Source organism: Crinia signifera, chromosome 2 (genome assembly GCF_055691185.1).
Source record: "Crinia signifera chromosome 2, ASM5569118v1, whole genome shotgun sequence".
Classification (NCBI taxonomy): Eukaryota; Metazoa; Chordata; class Amphibia; order Anura; family Myobatrachidae; genus Crinia; species Crinia signifera.
In genome coordinates, this window is record NC_139218.1 from 24,997,104 (window position 1) to 25,016,361 (window position 19,258).

At 46.0% G+C, this 19,258-nt stretch overlaps 1 protein-coding gene across 1 annotated transcript; it reads left to right on the forward strand.

The window, feature by feature from the left end:
- Positions 1–569: 569 nt before the first annotated feature.
- On the forward strand, positions 570–18,596 carry TMEM50B (transmembrane protein 50B). The gene is made up of 7 exons (XM_083171798.1): positions 570–701; positions 5,263–5,396; positions 8,287–8,399; positions 12,195–12,262; positions 12,923–13,015; positions 14,575–14,632; positions 15,717–18,596. Exons 1-7 carry the CDS (start codon positions 578–580, stop codon positions 15,760–15,762), a joined length of 636 nt encoding a protein of 211 aa, XP_083027924.1. The 5' UTR covers positions 570–577; the 3' UTR covers positions 15,763–18,596.
- The last annotated feature ends 662 nt before the right edge of the window (positions 18,597–19,258 follow it).

Here is a 19,258-nt window from a genome sequence, read left to right on the forward strand (position 1 = left end):
CTCCCAACTGAACCCCCCCCCCACAAACACACTGCCGGCTGCGGGAGGGATGCGGGAAAGTCCCCGAAAAAAACGGACGTTCTCGCGGTAATTGGGACGGTTGGGAGGTATGTGACAGTCAGCGGCCTTAAATTGCGGGTCTGCGGATCAGAGAGGAGTGATAAAAAGTAAACAGGTATGTTTTTATCTCATGCACAGGTTGTCAAAATCAGGACACCGCACATGTGTTCCAAGTAATCTGTGGATTTTTAAAATATGACAGTTTGTGACACCCACAGTGCTTCTGTGGGTGACCTGGAAAACCTGACCTGGTCCTGTGGGTTCTGAGTTTGAGAAACACTGATCTAATGCATAAATTGGTTGCTATGCTGGCCAACTCCTCCACTTGTTCTATATAGGGTCTATAAATGTTATCCTTAATAATTTAAATAGAAATAATAATAATAATAATGTTATTGCCCTTTTTTTCATGTTCAATAAAGTTTTATCTAAAAAAAAAATGACAATGACGCCCTGTAGCTTCTCATTCTACTTCCTGTTCTGGCACATTTGCCATTTACTATTATGGTCGCGTCACATGCAGCCTCTGTGGTTGGCTGCTGTAAGTCCCGCCCCCGGCGTCTTGACGCAGCGGTATGGGCGGGGCTTTGTCTCAGATGGAAGGGTGTTGCGAGTCGAGCGCCTGAGCTACTGCAGCTGGGGTAAGTGTCGGAGACCCCCCTCCATACGTACATACCCCTCCCGGTCACAGCGCCCCCACCGGGTGCGGGGGACCAGCTGCTCCTCCTCTGCTGCTGCGCAACTGCCTGTCCCAGCTTGTCTAATAGGAACTGCTGGGACTTGTAGTTCCACTTGAAGCTCCCAATGATGTGTGTGATCTCTATGAAACACTAATAGTATAATGCAGGCAGTCTGATCAGCCGCACTCCCTTCCAGTCATATCTGTGCCACCAACACTTGGGGTTCTTAGGTGTGACCCTGCTCCATACAGTTATGTTCTGTATTGCTGGGCTAATGGCACAGTGGAGGGGGACAGGGGAGAGTGACCAACATGGCTTCATCCCCCCAGCTCATCTCACTGTTGCTCCCCCTTGATTCTGGTGAGAGTATAGCCCCCTAATGACACTGTCTACCTGCTGGTCACCATTCTACTGATTGCAGCCATGGTGTTGCTGTCTAATGGGTGTGGTATAGGGTTCCGACAGTCGGGATCCTGACAGTCATTAGCCCGATGTCGGGATCCCGACTGCCCGGACTCAGACAGCATGGTGAGCGCAACAAAGCCCCTTGCGGGCTTGGCACGGTGGCTCGCTACGCTAGAGAATAGCGGGCGGCCGTCGGGCATCTGTCTGTCGGCGTTTTGACAGTCGGATCCCGACGTTGGGTAAATGACTGTCGGGATCGTGTCCGGCACCCCTGTCTAATGACTGTTATAAGTATACAACACAACGGCAATGTTTGTGGTGGTGATGGGGAATGTGTCACTTCTGTTTTTTAGGCATACTTTGGTTATGGTCTGTGTCTTCCAATGCAGATTTCCTGACCCAGTGGGAACACTGACCATTCTAATGCTGCCCATACACTAGTGCGATATTGCATACAATCCTTCGATTTCGACTGCATCTGTGCGATAAATTGCTAGTGGTGGAATGCTAGTGGTGGGTTTGGGGAGCCGGGGCTGGAGCGCAGGCAGAGGTGAAGCGCAGCGCTGTGAAGGAGCACTGTGCGGCCCTCTAACTGGCTGAGAGAGCTCACACTCTCTCAGCCAATCAGTGGCCATCTGAATGTGAGGCTTTTGATTGGCTCAGAGCTCTCAGCAAATCAGAGGGCTGCTCAGTGTTTTTTTTTTTTTTAAATTCTGCCGCCACCACCGCTGAGCCCCACCAGCACTCCTTTACAGCGCTGAGCTCCACCGCCCCCAGCCCTCTATCAGCCCCCGATGTGGCTTCGCAGATTGCATGCAACATTGGGTCCTAGAAAAGCCACATTTGGGCACCACAAGATGCAATGGGACATTGTATCCGATGTCAGTAACATATATTCTGCTTTTTAGTGGTAGATTAGTTCCCATTTTATACTTCCACATGATTACAGTCAGCAATGACCCATGCAGACATATACCCAGGAACACTGCTGCCTTAAGGTTGCGTGCATTGCATTAACACGTTGTTATATGCTTGTGTGCTAGGCAGAGTTTACAACCATTACATGCTATTAGATTATACTGTATACCATTATGTTATCTCATGGAAATATGGTTCCATAATATTTAACTGTATGAGAGGACGCGCTGCTAGTCATTACTATTGGTTCCTGGGAAATGTCAGCCCTGCCATAGCGGGGGTGTGTGTGTGTATTCCCATAAGACCATGTACACAGTATATATGTATTGTGTATGTATCCCCAGGATATTAGGTCGTTAGATTGACACAGTAAAGGTTGACATACATTGGGTCGACATATGCCAATTTCCTACCATCTACTATGGCATGGAGGGAGAATATACTAGTGTGCCGAGCACAGCAAGGCACTGTGCCCGAAACATGGCGAGCAGATGTGGCACACTTAAGGTGCGTACACACGGGGGCGATTATTGCAAATATCACTGGAAAAATGGTCGCTGAGCGACCATATTGCCAGCGATGGAAGTGTGCACCGGCGATAAATCGCCGGGTGGTCACTTGTCAGAGGAGAATGCTCCTCCGACCAGCGGCTTCCCCCGCCTCTTCTCCCGGCAGTGTGACATTTTCATCTGCGACCATCTCTGGTCGCAGATGAAAACGGGACACTGAGCAATATATTGCCAGCGATCATATTGCCTCGTGTGTACGCCCCTTCAGATGTCCATGTCAACTGTGTCAACATTTGCGCAAAAAAGGTGAAAAACCCATGTTGGCCTTTTGAATGTCGACCTAGACACTGTCTACCTAATGCTTGTCGACCTTCCAACCATGTCGACCTATTTTATTATTAAGCATGGCGACCTATTTCAGGTGTCGACCTAACCTGCTTGTCAGACTACATTAGTCAGTCATTGTGGTACGTTGTAGTACCTACAGAAAATAAAATATTTGTGGTGTACTACAAAACTTGTGTGCCATGGTATCTTGTATTGTATAGCTGTGGTCCTTATATTTCATGTCTACCTGTGGAAGACCTCCATTTGGTAGCCCAGTAACCCACCCACGTTGCCCTTTGGTTCTGGACCAATATTCTAGAGCTTTCACCATTCTCTGTATTTAGCAGGCAGAAGAGAAATGCAATCCGTCAGGCTCTACCTGTCCTAGCTATGTCATACACTGGGGTGACTTGTCAGAGGCACAAGTCGGACCTGATTTCCTTTGAACTCCCCCGGCAGCTCCCCGGGAGAGCTTCCATATGATTTGGCACTTCATGTACCTTTTTTACATGTGATAAATCACATGCAATATTATATATATATATTTATATAAATATATATATATATATATATATATTGTATGTCTAAAGTCCGACTTGTGATTTCCCCTGCAGCTCCCTGGGATGTGCCATGGTTTGCATATGATAAATCGCATAGATTTATCATATGCAGTCCTGGGGAGCTGCAGGAGGAGGGAGCCGTGCGGGGGATGCCGGCTAATAGAGAGCCAGGCGGAGGGAGCAGGGGGGGGGCTGCATAGGGAGCCTGGCAGGTGGAAGCTGTTGCGGTGACAGCGGGAGCAGGGCGCCGGGCAGGGAGAAGACGCTGGTGCCGGGCAGCGGCAGGAGCCGGGAGAAGCGGAGCACTTGACAAAAAAAACACCCATACAGATGACTAGGAAGCCAATAATTGGCTGAGACCTCTCAGCCAATCGCTGATTGGCTGAGAGAGGTCTCAGCCAATCAATGACTTCCTAGTCATCTGTATGGGCTTTTTTTTTTTCAAGTTATCTGCTCCTCCCGCCGCTGTCCGGCACCAGCGTCTTTTCCCTGCCCGGCGCCCTGCTCCCACTGTCACCGCAACAGCTTCCTCCTGCCCTTCTCCTTATGCAGCCTCCCCCTGCTCTCTATTAGCCTCTCTGTTAGCCGGCATCCCCCGCCTGCTCCTGTCCCCCGCACAGCTCCGGGGCCGGGCTGCACATAAGATTTAGCAAATCTTATGTGCAGCCCATCCGACCTCCCGACTCCGATCCGATGCGCACGGGACTGTGCATCGGATCGGAAGGGATGTCTACAAGTGCGATTTGGCCCGAATCGGGTGAAATCGTGCCCAAATCGCATAGTGTATGGGGGCCTTAAGGGCACCCGAGGAGCTGCCGGGAAAGTTCAATGGACATCAGATGTGATATATCGTGGGGGCTAAAAAGCACCTGCGATGTGCCGCTGATAGCTCCGATTCCAATTTATCCTACAGTATGTGCTGTACATAGGATTTGCATGGGAAGGCACATTGGATCTGATCTGATGTCGGTCGGAATCAGATGAAAACAGGCCAAATCAGTGTGCCAATACCTGTGTATGGGCACCTTAATATTTACAGAGAATATATGGTCACTCATCAGTATGTGACCCAGTTGCTCCCTATAGTATATATTCCCTACCGCATGCACGCACGAGGTTTACATTGGGCAGAAGCCAAGGAAGCGACTAATATATTTTGGGATTGTGTTCCCAGAGGAAATCTCTATGGGGGCGGGGGGTCTATTTACATAAAAACTCCACACAGATAGGTCTGTGGATGGAACGAAACACATGACCCCATCGCTGTGAGATCACAAGACTGTTTCCATGGCACCACCTTTCTCTTCATACACCTAAGATTGGGCTGGCAGTATACAGTATGTGGATTGGCCAGGCTGCATACAGTACGTTCCCAAGGGGACAGACTGCAGCATATGCTGCCTGACTATAAGCGGCTCTGAGACAGGCATGGCCAAACAATGGCCCTCCAGCTGTTGTGAAACCACAAGTCCCATCATACCTTGCCGCTGTTTTGCTACTAGGGAATGCTAAAACTATGGCAAGGCATGCTGGGATGAGTAGTTTCTCAACAGCTGGGGGGCCACAGTTTGGACATGCCTGCTCTAAGAGAACCTGACTGGACAGGAGTATGCATACAACTAGTGATGGCATTGACGGGGCTTCATTAGAAGTGTGGACTGGCAGAATCCATCACCTTGTCTGAAAAATGGTCTTCCTCCTGTATATATTGTCTGATTATTATTATTATTATTATATATTGACTACTTAATATTGTTTTGTTCTGTGCATCACTCTCATTAACATGCTTTATTATGTTTATAGTTCATGAAACAGCCTCACTGAAGCGGCCAGAGAAAATGGCGGGCTTCCTGGATAACTTCCAATGGCCGCAGTGCGAGTGTATAGACTGGGGCGAGAAGAGGAACACCATAGCGGCTGTGGTAGCCGGGGTTCTGGTAAGGGAAGGTGAAGTGTGTGACAGTTCCTGGGAGTGTAGCTTGCCGTATGAAATGTATCTCATTATCTTCAGCCACTCGCTTCGATACATTGGGGGTGGCAATGAAACGCATGTAGGCAGTGGACAAAGTGTATGGGCTGCAGGTAACAGGCTTCTAGGGGGATTATAATGCGAGGGGGTGTTATGTATTATACAGGAATGAACAATACAGGAATAAACAATTGTTTAGCACAGGGAGCGAAACATTGAGCTCGTCTACAGGAAACAATGCCCCATATGTTTGGGTCTTAGGGGCAGGATTATTAATGGTTGTGTTGGTTCCTGCAGCTTCGGAAACAATTGCAGCAGCTCTAAATTATTCAGCAGGATGTTACCCCACCAGATGGGAGTCATTTCATTGGCTGCTCCAAATAGTATTATCATAGATGAGAGGTCTTATGGTGCCTGCACACGGGGCGACTGTGCTGAGCAATCCGAGCGATGTATTGCGATCTGTCAGGCCAGTGTTCTCCAGAACGCTGGCTCTGGCCGGCGATCTGACTAGATTTATCCTGCATGCTGGATATTAATCGCCCGGTGATAGCGACACTTGGGGCCGCGCATCCCTATTGCTATGGCCCCCGCAGACACAGAGCAATGTACGGGCACTTTCTAAGCGATCTAGTCAAATTAAATCAGATTGCTTAGAAAATGGTCTGAAACCAGAATCAGGCCCATTGTCTGTAGCATCGCAGAACGTATCCACAATAGTGCGACGGGGATCCATGTTTCCTTGGGCTGCAATGTGTACACACACTTTGTATAAAATCCCAGTCTCTAAAATGAGATATATAGCTGAAATAAGACACAATTTCCATGTCCTATTGTAGAGATTAACTGAAAACATTTATTTATTTATTAACAGTTTATTATATAGTGCACACATATTCCGCAGCGCTTTACAGAGTATATTTGAACAGTCACATCAGTCCCTGCCCCAGAGGAGCTTACAATCTATATTCCCTACCATATATATATATATATATATATATATATATATATATATATATATATATATATATATATATATATACACACGCGCACACACAGAAGCCAATTAACCTACCAGTATATTTTTGGATTGTGGGAGGAAACCGGAGTACCCAGAGGAAACCGACTCAAGTACGGGGAGAATATACAAACTTTGCACAGTTAGAGCCATGATGGGGATCGAACCCATGACCTCAGCACTGTAAGGCAGTAATGCTAACCATCACACCGTCCGTGCTGCTCGGTACATGGTACAGAGACGGCTAAATAGATAACTTAAAATCTGTGAAACTCAAACTCAGGCTTGAAGTTTGCCCAGCAGGTCATGTTTTCAGAATTTCTGTATATGATGGGATAATTACTGAACCTTTAACGTAGTATAACTCCGTTTAATGATTAAAGAAATCCACTAAACATGACCTGTAAGAGGTACAAAGATGCAAGGTGAAATCCCTGGCTTTAAATTGATCTTAGCAACACTGTTCCCTCCCATACACTTAACATACGTAATACATATTCGGTAGGTCATGCCACGTGTCTGGGCCTGTAGCAATCCTAAGACTGCAGAGAGGATTGCAAAAAAAAGTCACGTGTTTTCGATGATCTACTTAGTAAAAGTGAAAATGTGTCCTTCTGTCTGCCTTTCTATAGAAATCTACAGTTTTCAAGCCAAGGTCGTGAAATTTTACATACAAGCGTATTAAAACATGGCCGAGGCAACTAAAAAAAATAGAAATGAATCACTAATAATATTTAATTCTTTCAAAAAAGCAACTTTTGTTGAACGCTTATTCCGATTACCAAGATCATCGATCATACCCACTGATACAAGCCTGTCACAACATATGCTCAGTGCGACTCACATCAATGCACTGATTGCCGATAATCTCTGAGCTGAGCAGAATTCAGGGTTGGTCTCTCTCTCTCCCCTAGGGGTAACGCACCAGCACAGAGTATTTCAGCAGACAATATAACGCTGGAATGACTGGAGCAATTTACACCAAATTTGGTACACATATCAATTGCAATCTGTGAACAAATACTGTGGGAGTAACACACCCCTAGCACCCCTAGGGGTGGGGCAGCAGCACAGACTATATAAGGACATGCATGATATGTCAGTGATGACAGGTCTGCATGTGACAGGAACAGTGACATCATGTCACATGATGTGAGGAGGGGAATGGAGATCGCACAATCCCACATACAGAGTTATTTAGTGGCATTAGCAGGGTCCCCCAGCAGCACAGAGTATATCAGGAGATGCATAATGTGCTGCACTCCAACGTAAATTAACGAATAACAAATGTTATTTATACTGTGTGTTTAGTAGTTAAATTGATTTTTGTAAAGAAACATTCTTAAAATCCCGGGCAACGCAGCTAGAATATTTTAAACGCAGACCAATAAGAGGATCATCTATTTTCCAATGTCCAGAAGAGTCGCCAAGGTTCCCTTTTTAAGGTGCAGCATTTTAATTTACAGCGCTGTCGTTTTTTTTGTTTTGTTATTACTGAGATCTTTTTAGCACAGTAGTATGGATAGAGTGCAATACCTACCCTAGTCCTCTAGGGGTGCTGCCTGCCAATGGCACTAATTTAAAAGCAGCAACCAATTGCCTTTATAAAACAGCAACAAACTCAGAGAAAGGAATACGTGATCTGCGCAATATATGTACCGGTTCCTCATCCAGATACTTTGTACCTTGATTGCATACACTGAGTCTTTGTGCTAATAACCCGTGTGCTAACTGTTCCCAGTAATGTGTATCATGTGTGACTGGCACTAGAGCAATAAAATACAAGTTCTGATTGGTTTAGTTTGGTTGGTGACTGTACTCATTAGACTTTCTTGTCCAGTTCTTCTCAGGGTGGTGGATAATGATCGATGCTGCGGTTGTGTACCCTACTCAGCAAGAACTGAACCACGCGTTTCACACATGTGGCGTGTTCTCTACAGTCGCATTTTTCATGTAAGTTTATTAATGACTTGTATTATGTAATGTACCTAACCCCCGAATGCCGTGGATGTACGTGAGCACATAACCTCTCATATAGTCCGAGGGGAGAGGAATCATTCCCCCATCTAAACTGACTTTTGTTTCCGTCAGAGTCCACCAAAGAGGGGGCAGGCACTGACGTCATGTGGATAACCTCCAACAAGACCCATTCCATTAGGTACAAAATGCTCTGTTCCTGGACTTCCCTGCCAGTGGCAGTTACAGAGGTTGGACTCCAGCACAGTCCAATATTCAAAAAGGGGAACCACACCTACTGCCACTCCAAACATCACTGTCCTGGACTCACTGACAGTTCATGTGACCCCCCTCTGAATATTGGACTGTGCTGGAGCCCCACCTCTGTAACTGCCACTGGCAGGGAAGTCCAGGAACAGAGCATTTTGTACCTAATGGAATGGGCCATGTTGGAGGGTATGCATGTGATGTCAGGGGAATGCCTAGCGATTTTTTTGGGGGGGGGGGGATGCCCACAAAACTCTGGGCGTTCCCATGCTCCGACCCAATGCCCGCCCCCTCTGGAGTGTATGGCTCAATGAGTGTGAAACTCTAATTCAGCCTCTTCCAATCAATGTTGAATCAGGCCCATAGTGGCCTACAGATGGTGCAGCTCACATTGAAGATGCTCCTGGCGATTCATGAAGGGGGCGCGTGCCCATGAGATGCTAGCGCGCCCCATTCTGACGAATCCCATTGAGAACACTGGCCTTGACAGCATCGCTATCTCTATGGCCCCTACACACGTATCGATGACTCAGTTTGCAGATAATTCCGGTAATATCAGAGTGAACATGGCTGCCAAACCTACAATATACCAGTATACTTACTTGTGATAGCCAGGAGTATTGAAATAATTAGATAACAGCAAATATAAATACATGTAATAACTCAGGGCTCGACAAATCCTGGGGGCCAGGTCGCCATGGCAACCAGATTCTGCTTCCTTGCGGTGGACAACCCAGGTTTTGTGAGCCAATCGGCACTAGCAGTTCGGCAGCCAATCAGGAGCAGTAGTGGTAACTTCTGATTGGCTTTCGGACCAAGAGCTCTGATTGGATCGTCAGACGGCTCGAGTTTTGAAATAGCCGCAGACCTGCTCTGATACAGCCAGGTGGCTGTACAGCTCTTGCCGCTATGTTGTTGTTACCGCGTATGGTAACGTGGGAAGGGAGAGGGAAGAGAAGGAGGGGTAATCCCTCATGGCAAAGAGCATGCAACCCCTGGCATTAAGCGAGAAACCCATAGCAGCGAGCATGTTAGTAAACGGCACTTGTGTCTGGCTCCTACACTTTCATCCTGGCTCCTTCCTTTTAAAAAAAATGGTCAAGCCCTGTAATAACTACATCAAAGCACAGCACATAATAGTCCCATTCGGCTCTACAGCCTTCTGATCTGTGGAGTGAATATTACTGTGTGTCAGTGACCTTGTACTTTCCTGTAGGAGAAAGTGTACTTTAGCAATCAGCGCTGATAGCTTGGCTTTCACCGAGCAGATTATTCATTAAGATATTCATGGAATGTGGTTGAGTCACAGACACCCGTTATTTACCTCTACTACATATCCTTACGTCCCCATTTGCATAATGCAAATATTAAGTGATGAATGTGTAAGCACATTTGTACCTAGTTTCTGTGACAGGGAGCTAACCAATTAGTATAGGTGCCATTGTTTTTCTTCACTTCCCCTATAACGCATTTGTTCTCTTCTCCTTTCTGTCCAAAACTACTGGATACAGTTATCTGTGTGGCTTTGATCTTGTCCATTTCCCACATACTGTAGTTTCCCTGTAGACTGTGCTGGGACATCGCCCAGACTCCTCCAGAGCCAGGCATGTCTGCAGCGTCCTGATAAAGCCTTTAATTGTGTGGTTCCATGGGAAATAAGACTTTTCCTCCCACTCCTGGGCATTCCTGTTACCTGCACAGCAAGTTGTCTTTGTTGTAGTAGTTCTGCTTATTTGCTGGAGGAGGATTTGGTTGATTTTTTTTTAAACGGTAAACCTCCAATAGGCAGGTCCTGCACCGGCGTCCCCCAGCCAGCCACACAGGAAAGGTAAAAACATCCTGTATTTACATATAAAAGAATATATTTCTCTGCATGTGTTAGCCTGTGGTAAGCAGAGAATATCTTTCTTTCCCTTCATATTATAGAATGTCCACTGTATGACAGTTGTTAAAGAACGCCTGATTTGATTATGATCCTATAGCACAGTGGGGTAGATCAGCGGTTCTCAAACTGTGGGTCCCGACCATCTCAGCATGGGGTCAGGACTCCGTGTTGCTGACCGTCAGGCTGATGACTTCTCTAAACTCAGTGATTCAAGGAGTCTGAAAACATGTCTGTTATTTTAGACTCCTCCCATCATTTTGTGCCTCCACAATGCTGCCATGTATGTGCTGTCTGCTGACTACATGTGTGATGCCCTTCTGCAGTAACTTGCTGGGGTCCTGTCATTATTTCTGTTGTCTGACATGGGTCCCAGAGCAAAATAGTTTGAGGACCCCTGGTGTAGATGTATGAAGCAGTGAGCCAGCGGAGATAATGGCAACCAATCAGCACTGAAGTAACATCTGTAATTTGCATAATATAAAATTATACAGAGCATCTGATTGGTTGTCATGGGTCACTTCTCCTCTGGTTCTCTTCTCCCTTGTCATACAGTCCGACAGGGACTGTAATAACATTGTATACAAATACATATACTGGGGTACTGATGTTGACAAGAAGGTCAAGATCAGGGCTCTGTGTGGGTCAGTCAAGTTCTACCACACTGAACTCCTAATACCAGGTCTTTTAAGTCTTTGCTTTGTGCACTGGGGCCACAGTCATGTTGTAATAGAAAATGGCCGTCCTCAAACTGCTGCCTCAAAGTTGGAAGCTGAGCATTGTTCAAAATGTCTTGGTATGCTGAAGCATTAAGATTACCCTTCACTGGAGATAACAGGCCAAGCCCAAACCCTGAAATACAGCCCCATACCGATATCCCTCCTCCACCAAACTTCACACTTGGCATGATGCAGTCAGGCACGTTACGTTCTCCCAGCATCCACTGAACCCAGACGACCATCTGACTTCCAGAGGAGCGCAATTTGTTACTCCACAGAACATGTTTACACAGTCCAGTGTCTGTGCTTTACACCACTCCACCTCACTCTTGGCATTGGACTTGGAGATGTGAGGCTTGCCTGCAGCAGCTCGGCCCTGGAAACCCATTCCATTAAGCTCCGCCGCACAGTTTTTGTTCTTACATTAATGCCGGCTGAATTTTGGAACTATTTGCAAATGAAAACTGCACTTTTATACACCTGTGTCAAAGGGTCTGATTTGAAACACCTGAATTCAATCATTAACAGGTGTGGCCAAATACTTTTGTCCATATAGTGTTTGTCTCGATTAGCCGTTACTAATTATATTTATTAAGTACCTTACCTATAAATAATGATAGCTACTGCGAAGAAATGACATCTCTCACACTCACACACACACACACACACACACAGACAGACACACACACACACAGACACGGGGCCTCAGTCTCAGGTGAGTTCCAAGTAACACTCTGAAAAGGGCCATGCTCTATAACTGCCTTTTAATACAGTCACTGTGAGGAGCAGTGCTAAACCAGAGAAATGCTACACAGTGGAAGGACTGTAGCATCCTGGATAATCTTATACCTGTATATTCTTTCATACGTCTGATTTTATATATGCCGTTTTAACAATCAACTGACTTGTCCCGTGTCCTGACAGGATAAATGCTGTGTCTAATGCGCAGGTGCGAGGAGACAGTTACAGCGATGGCTGTTTGGGAAGAACAGGTCAGTAATTTGTTATTTTGAATCCCCTACACACAAGGCAGACGGCTCCAATATTCAGCCTACGCCGAGAACCAGCGCAGTAATAGAGAACAGCCTGTGATGGTTAATCTATGACAACAAATTGTCCTGTTAAACCCCTCTTCACACTGCCCTGAAAGATCAACCCAGGATTTTACTCAGTGGAAAAGGGTCCAAAATAAAAAGCCTGGGTCCAATTACCTGGGTTATCCAACCCAGGTAGGTACCAGGGTTGAACATGAGTAGACAGACAGCAGCATTGGCTGGGTAAAAATGTGTGCCGGAGACAGGGCAGCCCAGCAGCTTCCAGAGTGCTGGGCTGAGCCCCCAACTGACATGGGCAACTTCCGCTAGAGGGAGTGGCCTAATGGGATTGAGGCCACGCCCAGGGTTCTAAATCAGCTGGTTGTCTTGGGGCTTGAAGATGGTAATCTCCAAGCACTGTCCAAAATACACTGTACAGGCCTTGTCGCTGGTGTGCCGCTGCAGTGTAAAAGTGGGTAAAGTTACAGTTCTTACCCAGCTTGGACTTAGGGTTAGATGTAGGACTTAGATAGAAAAGGGGTATCAGTAGGTAGTTAGTCCACACTGATTACCATCTGCATCTTCCATATTGTGTAATACATCACCTCTGTCGCACAGGAGCACGGATCTGGCTATTCATTGGCTTCATGATGATGTTCGGCTCACTTATCGCTTCTATGTGGATCCTCTTCGGAGCCTACGTCACACAAGGTAAGAAGAAATGTGGGTGCCTCAGGGTTGCTCAGTCCGTCGCACGCTGGTGCACAAGAGGAATACATTCACTGGAGATTACATGTTTGTTGCACTTGGGATTCCAGTCGTGCATGATCTGCCTGCACCTCTGAGTCGGATTGTAAATCACAGTCCCCAAAGCAATGGTTCTCACATGTCAGATGAACAGAATCACTTCCTGTTGCCATAACCGGGGCAGGATGCACATTGCGGTTTGTATTCTGTTATTAGCTGATGGTTTCCCTGTAGGTCGGGACACTGCGCTAACATATAATTACCAATAGCTGGAGTTCTCCCGCCAGTTGAGTATACAGTGCCTGCTGCTATTCCCATGTGTACAATAGATGTACTTTCCTGCTACAGACAGCATTATTAGCTGAAGGGGGAAATAAATGCTGGATGAGAACGAGGCCTCTTCCACCCAACTTATAATAGAAAAAATACTATTTTCTTATATCGGTCATTTTTGACACCACACTTCTCCAGTACCCATTGACTTAAGGTGGCCATACACATGCAGATTTATCTGCAGATCTGTCTGGTTGGAACAAAAACATGGTTATGGATGAGAGCAAATGACAGTTGACCATTTGCTTGGAAATGCTGGAAAACTGACAAACTGTCACTCATACATAACCATGTTTTTGTTCCAACCAGCCAGATCTGAAGATAAATCTTACTAGTGTATGGGCACCCTCAATGGAACCATTTGATGACTAGTCTACAGATTTTAACATGACTCCTGGTTCTTATTTTTGCCACTATTTACTGTTCATGGAATAACCCGGCAGACAGCCGTTTGGGAAGATGGCTCATTGTTCTTGAACATGCAACGGGCAGAATCCTAAAGCATCCCAGTATATTCTCCCTAACCCCTCCCTCCACACCTGGCTAATATCTGCATGGTATGTCCTTTCTGGCCGCATTGGAACTGCAGCGTGTATGCCCGGTTGAGCTTTTCTGGCCATTCCAAAGATATTGCATGCAAGTATCCAGAGATCACGCCATCATGCGTTAACTCAATGCAAGAGTCTTTTACAAATGACTAAGATCCATGGCATTTATGATCGCCCTTTCACACTGCTCAAATAACCCAGGTCTGACCCGGGTTGTTGTCGGGTTGACCCGGGTTACTGTGCAGTGTGAAAGGGACTTTGGAAAAAACCTGGTCCAGCAACCCGAGTTAAAAGAAGGGGCAACCCGAGTCCTGCTCACTTCAATAGAGGAGGCAGCAGTGTAAATTAATGCTGCCTCCACCCCGCCTGACGCTCCTCCCCGCTCCCCGGATGACGTCTGCTACCCAGCAATAATAAAGATTTCATATACCACTAGCACATATACATATATTGATTCTAATGCATTTTGGATGCCACTACCCTTCTCTATGTTCCCCTGGGACTACATGTTTGAGTATGATCTGTGTTGCTGCAGGGTTTGTCACAGCTGCAGAACCCACATGATTTCCTATCTTATGCTTATTGCGCTCAGCGGCGCTGTCCCTAACCGTGGTCCTGATTTCTGCTCTTTGTGTTCTGCAGAGGTCAACGTCTACCCCGGGCTGGCTGTGTTTTTCCAGAACGCTTTGATATTTTTTAGGTAAGTTGGGAATTGTGACAGTTTTGTACATTTTCTGGCTATTCTCCAGTTTGAGGTTGTTCTGGTTTATTACATTCATCCTCTGCAAAATGATTAATTAGAAAACCCAGACGCAGGGGCGGATTGGTCCACCGGGAAAACGGGCCATTTCCCGGTGGGCCGCCCCAAACTCTGTAAAAACAGGCTGGCCGTGGGAAGGGCTGCTGCGCATGCGCGATAGCGCGCAACACCTCCCATGGACCTTGATGTGTGGCGCAGGCTCCCCCAGCTCCCGCTCCCCTGGAGGCAGCAGAAAGGAGCAGGTGAGCCCCTCGCCCCACATTACAAGCACCGCCGCTGCCGCCCAGCTCCCCCCGGCTTTACATCAGCAGCTGCCCCCGCATTACATATGACCCCGCCTACCCCCCCAATTACATACCCCCCACCGCAAGCACCTCCCCCCCCCCCCCCGGGCTGCCGCCAGCAACCACCCCCCCCAGGCCTGCCAGCACCTCACCCCCCCCCCCCTTTCGGGCTGGATTTTCCCCCCGGCTGGACTGATTGCAGAGGTCCAGACAATAGCAAAATTAATTTAACAAGTCTAAAACTTAGAGGCCCTGCAAAACCACCATTATTCTATTTGGTGGTGGGGGGGGGGTATTCCTTGTTCCAATTATTGGATTACGCACTCCTGATATCCACGGTATCCAATACCGAAATCCCTGCAGTGTCTGAAAAATAAAAAAAAAAGATGGTCGCCAGTCTGGTGATTTCCCCTTCATGTTTACACTGGGGAGGTGGCTGCTGGGAGATGTAGTTCTCCCAGCGACTGGCTCTGGGGTGGGAAGGCTTTATTACACAAGGGGATCACACATTCTTAAACACATTCACACATACCCAGTTGCAGAAGACCTAGCGGACGTCATTGGGTGCAGAACTTACTGCTTCGGAAGGTGGTAAATTACTCCCTGCGGGGAGATCCGCTAGGGTGCGTCATACATCTACCCCTAAATAACAGAAACGCTCCCTTCTCTGTCTGACTCCAGGTCGGTTACAGCGTAGGCATCCTGGGATTAATCTTCTTCCTTTCTTTCATTCTCTGCAGCACCCTCATCTACAAGTTCGGGAGAACAGAAGAATTATGGTCCTGAAACCGAGCCTACTGTGTTTCGAATGTTATTTCCTATTTTGTTCCTATTTTGTTGCTGGTTACGTTTTATACATATCAATAACCTGTTTTACTCCCTGCCGACGCAACCCGCGTCAGACCTGGTGAACGGGATTATTTTGTGTTTTCTGCTTTCTGTAGAGACTACTTTTCTTTAACAATGCATGGCGCGGTTATTTAATGAAGTCACCCCAGCCTCTGTCACAGGGGTCAGAAGTAACTTTATACGCCAAATCTCCGATTCCAAATAGTTTCATTTTCCCTCGACCGACATTACTGGTGCACGAACGGTTGTAATGCGTGTCGACCAATCAGATCTTTGTATCCATTTTGTAAACTGCACGATCAAAATGGCACTGAGAAATTGATTTGTGCGCCAAATCAGATTGTATCTGCAATGGTCGAAGTGCAGTTTGAAAAATGAGAACCAAAATCGTATTTTATTCCGGAGATATTCTTCAAGAATTTAGTTTGTACAATTCATGCCCCCACAATCTAGTTTTAGGATATGAGAAGTGGATGGTCTTCCCGCTTTGAATCTGACAAGGGTTGGGCAGTGACCTGCCCACTTGCCGTGGCCTATTGTGATAGGTCAGTCAGCAGCAGGGGAGGAGCAGAGAAAGGATCGGCTGAAATTGGCTTCAGGTTTGACTCGTAGATTATACTTTTAAACACATCGGTTTAGTTCCCAGCATTCTCTGCTTTTCATAATTCTGCAAACGTGGCAACGGTGTGAATTTTAATAGCTGAAAACAGCAATGCAGGTATATAGAAAATATAATTATTTTTTTATTCAGATGTTTTTAGCTTAAAATAGCCATGACTTCTTGAGCTAATATATTTTATCACTCTGCATTGAACCATAAAAATCTATCTGGTGTAACTGTACCATACTCATCCTGGTCATATCGTTTGGATGGCCTCCCGAAGGCATCTCTGTTGATGCAAACGCATGTACATAATAGACAACCCTGCCCCCTACTGGTGAACTCATCAGGTGCAAACAGAACTTAGGAAAGGACAAACAAATCAATGTTCTATACAATTTTTCCATTTCTGTGCTGCCTTTAAGTATATATTTTATTTATGTGAATACATGGCGCTTTAGATAATAATATAAAATACTTAATTAAGGCTGCTCTTAATTCTATTTGACTAAATTAATGTTAATGGGTCAAATAGTATATCTCCTCGCTTTCTGGCTTTGCATGTAAGCTTCCCCCAGCAGCAGAATATTTTCATGTATTAAGACTACCTTTTAACGCAAGAGCCATACTGGTTTATTGGGTTAAGCCGTGGTGGCACATTACAGTAAGTATATTATACCTCCCAACTTTCTGGTCTATTGAAATACCTCCCAACTTTCTGGTCTATTGAAGCGGAACACAGGATGAAATTAGGGGGCGTGGCTAGCCACAAAGGGGGCGTGACATATACTTCCATCTTCTCGTGAGGCCGCACCCCCTTTTGATGCTGTGGGGGCATGGCTCAGAGGCTCTGTAAGCCTCTAGCCATGCCCCCAGCCCCTCTGGCTGCGAGAATAGACGTTCAGGGAATCGGGACTGTTGGGAGGTATGGTATATCACTACAGTAGACATAATTTCCCTGTCTGCGTGAAAAGAGCATGCTGTTTTCTGTGGTCAATGTTCCTGAAGTGGGACCCACAGCGCTTAAACCACACCTATACGCTGGACAATCTGTTGTACGCGTTTCGCCGCATAGCACTGTTCATTATGCATGAAATCTAGAATACTAGTGTAATGCACTAAATATGACTTTCTGAATTGTAGCACTGATGCACAAATATTTTGAAGTACAAACACGGTTTGGAAATGCAACGCTGAAGTGTGTTTTTGTCATGAGGGGTGAGTGCCAAGCAGAAGTCACAACATGGCTGTCACAGTTAGGATACTGTTAGCTTCCCAGACAAGGAATTACATGCAAAATATCACATGCGCCACAGATTGTCAGTCTGATTCACTGTTATTTTGTTCTGTATGTGGATGGTTTCCTGTATCCAGGACCGACATTTTGTTGTGGTCACACATGTTGCTACACAAGGAATTTGGTTGGTCATATAATTGCACAAGTTGGCTCCTGAAAGCGTAGCTGCATGCTGTACGCCGTATTACTTCATAGGATGCTGAGAGTAGCCATTTTATGGATTGAGTTGATATTTATGCCTCAGTGATGCCATTAGCCACGCAGTGCAAACATGTTATAAATATTGGTCTCCAACAAAATGGCTTCCTCTATGGTTTGCACCTTAGATGTGCACTTAAAGTTTTAAAGTGCACATTCATGGATATTACCAAAACTATATATGTATTGCAGTACCTTCCAATCATAGTGCTATATTCAGTGGCAGGTTACCAAACCTGTGTAGACAGTAGCAGGAGTTTGTCAATCAAGTTGCTGTGGAACTACACATCCAAACATGTTCTACCACAGCTTTGCTGTTAGGTCATGCTAAAACTGAGGTAGGGCATGCTGGGATGTGTAGCTCCACAGCAGCTGCAGTGCTGCAAATTGTCTACCAGTACTGGCAGTGTTATATCTCTGCGGTTCTAATAGAATGCATATTAGAGCAATTAATGTTCCCTCATTTTAAAACTTGGTACTCGAATACTGTTGGCCAGTCTGTCTGGGTCTCCATGCATCATGGCCGAGTAGGGCCCCCTGGTGTGGTCTGGTTTTATGGCCATGGGAGCGGTGACAGGATATGAAGCCCGGAGTGGATTCCTGTAACCTAAAAGCTCTTGAACTAATTATTTTTGTGCTGACAAAGTCCCTGTATAATAAACTTCTATGACTGACTATTTGTGTATGTGCTCCTTTATAACAGAAGGGTGTTCTACAATACCTTCAGCCATCGCCAATGCTAGACCTGCTGCACTTCAATGCCACCACCTGTGAGTGAGTGCGGCTTAATGTAGCACCGTATCTGGGTGCATATCTGCAAATTGGGTGTGGGTCATACAGTCGACACAATTAAGGTTGATAGTCAATAGGTTGACCAATATTGGTCAACAGGCCATAGGTCGATCCATGGAAAAGGTCGACATGCCTTAAGTCGACACAAGCAATAGGTTGACATAAAGAATATCGACCTGAGGTTTTTTTTTATATTTCTTGGGTGTCTATGTCGACATTAACACAGTATACTGTACGTGTGCCACTTCGCTCGCCATACATTGGCACGGTGCCTCGCTATTAGAATCTTACTCTATGCCCACTTTAATGGAAGTGTGAACGAGTTCTTATTTGTAAAAAAATGCAAAAAACGCATGATCTTTTTCATGTTGACCTTTTGACCATGCCCACCTAAGGTATGTCGACCTTTTCCATGTGTCGACATGCTGACCGTCGACCATGATTGTGTCGAAATAATGACTCCATACCCTGTAAATGAACCCTATTTTTTTACTTTAAAATAGTGTTATAGTGAATATTTTCATTATAAACCTTTTTCAATTAAG

What these genes read in the sequence shown, in the direction of transcription:
- TMEM50B (XM_083171798.1), top strand. Translation starts at nt 578, where the DNA reads ATGCAGCCTCTGTGGTTGGCTGCTGTAAGTCCCGCCCCCGGCGTCTTG. An exon ending in CCTGAGCTACTGCAGCTGGG is followed by an intron (nt 702 to 5,262) that starts GTAAGTGTCGGA and finishes TTATGTTTATAG; the next exon opens with TTCATGAAACAGCCTCACTG. An exon ending in AACGCTTTGATATTTTTTAG is followed by an intron (nt 14,633 to 15,716) that starts GTAAGTTGGGAA and finishes CATTCTCTGCAG; the next exon opens with CACCCTCATCTACAAGTTCG.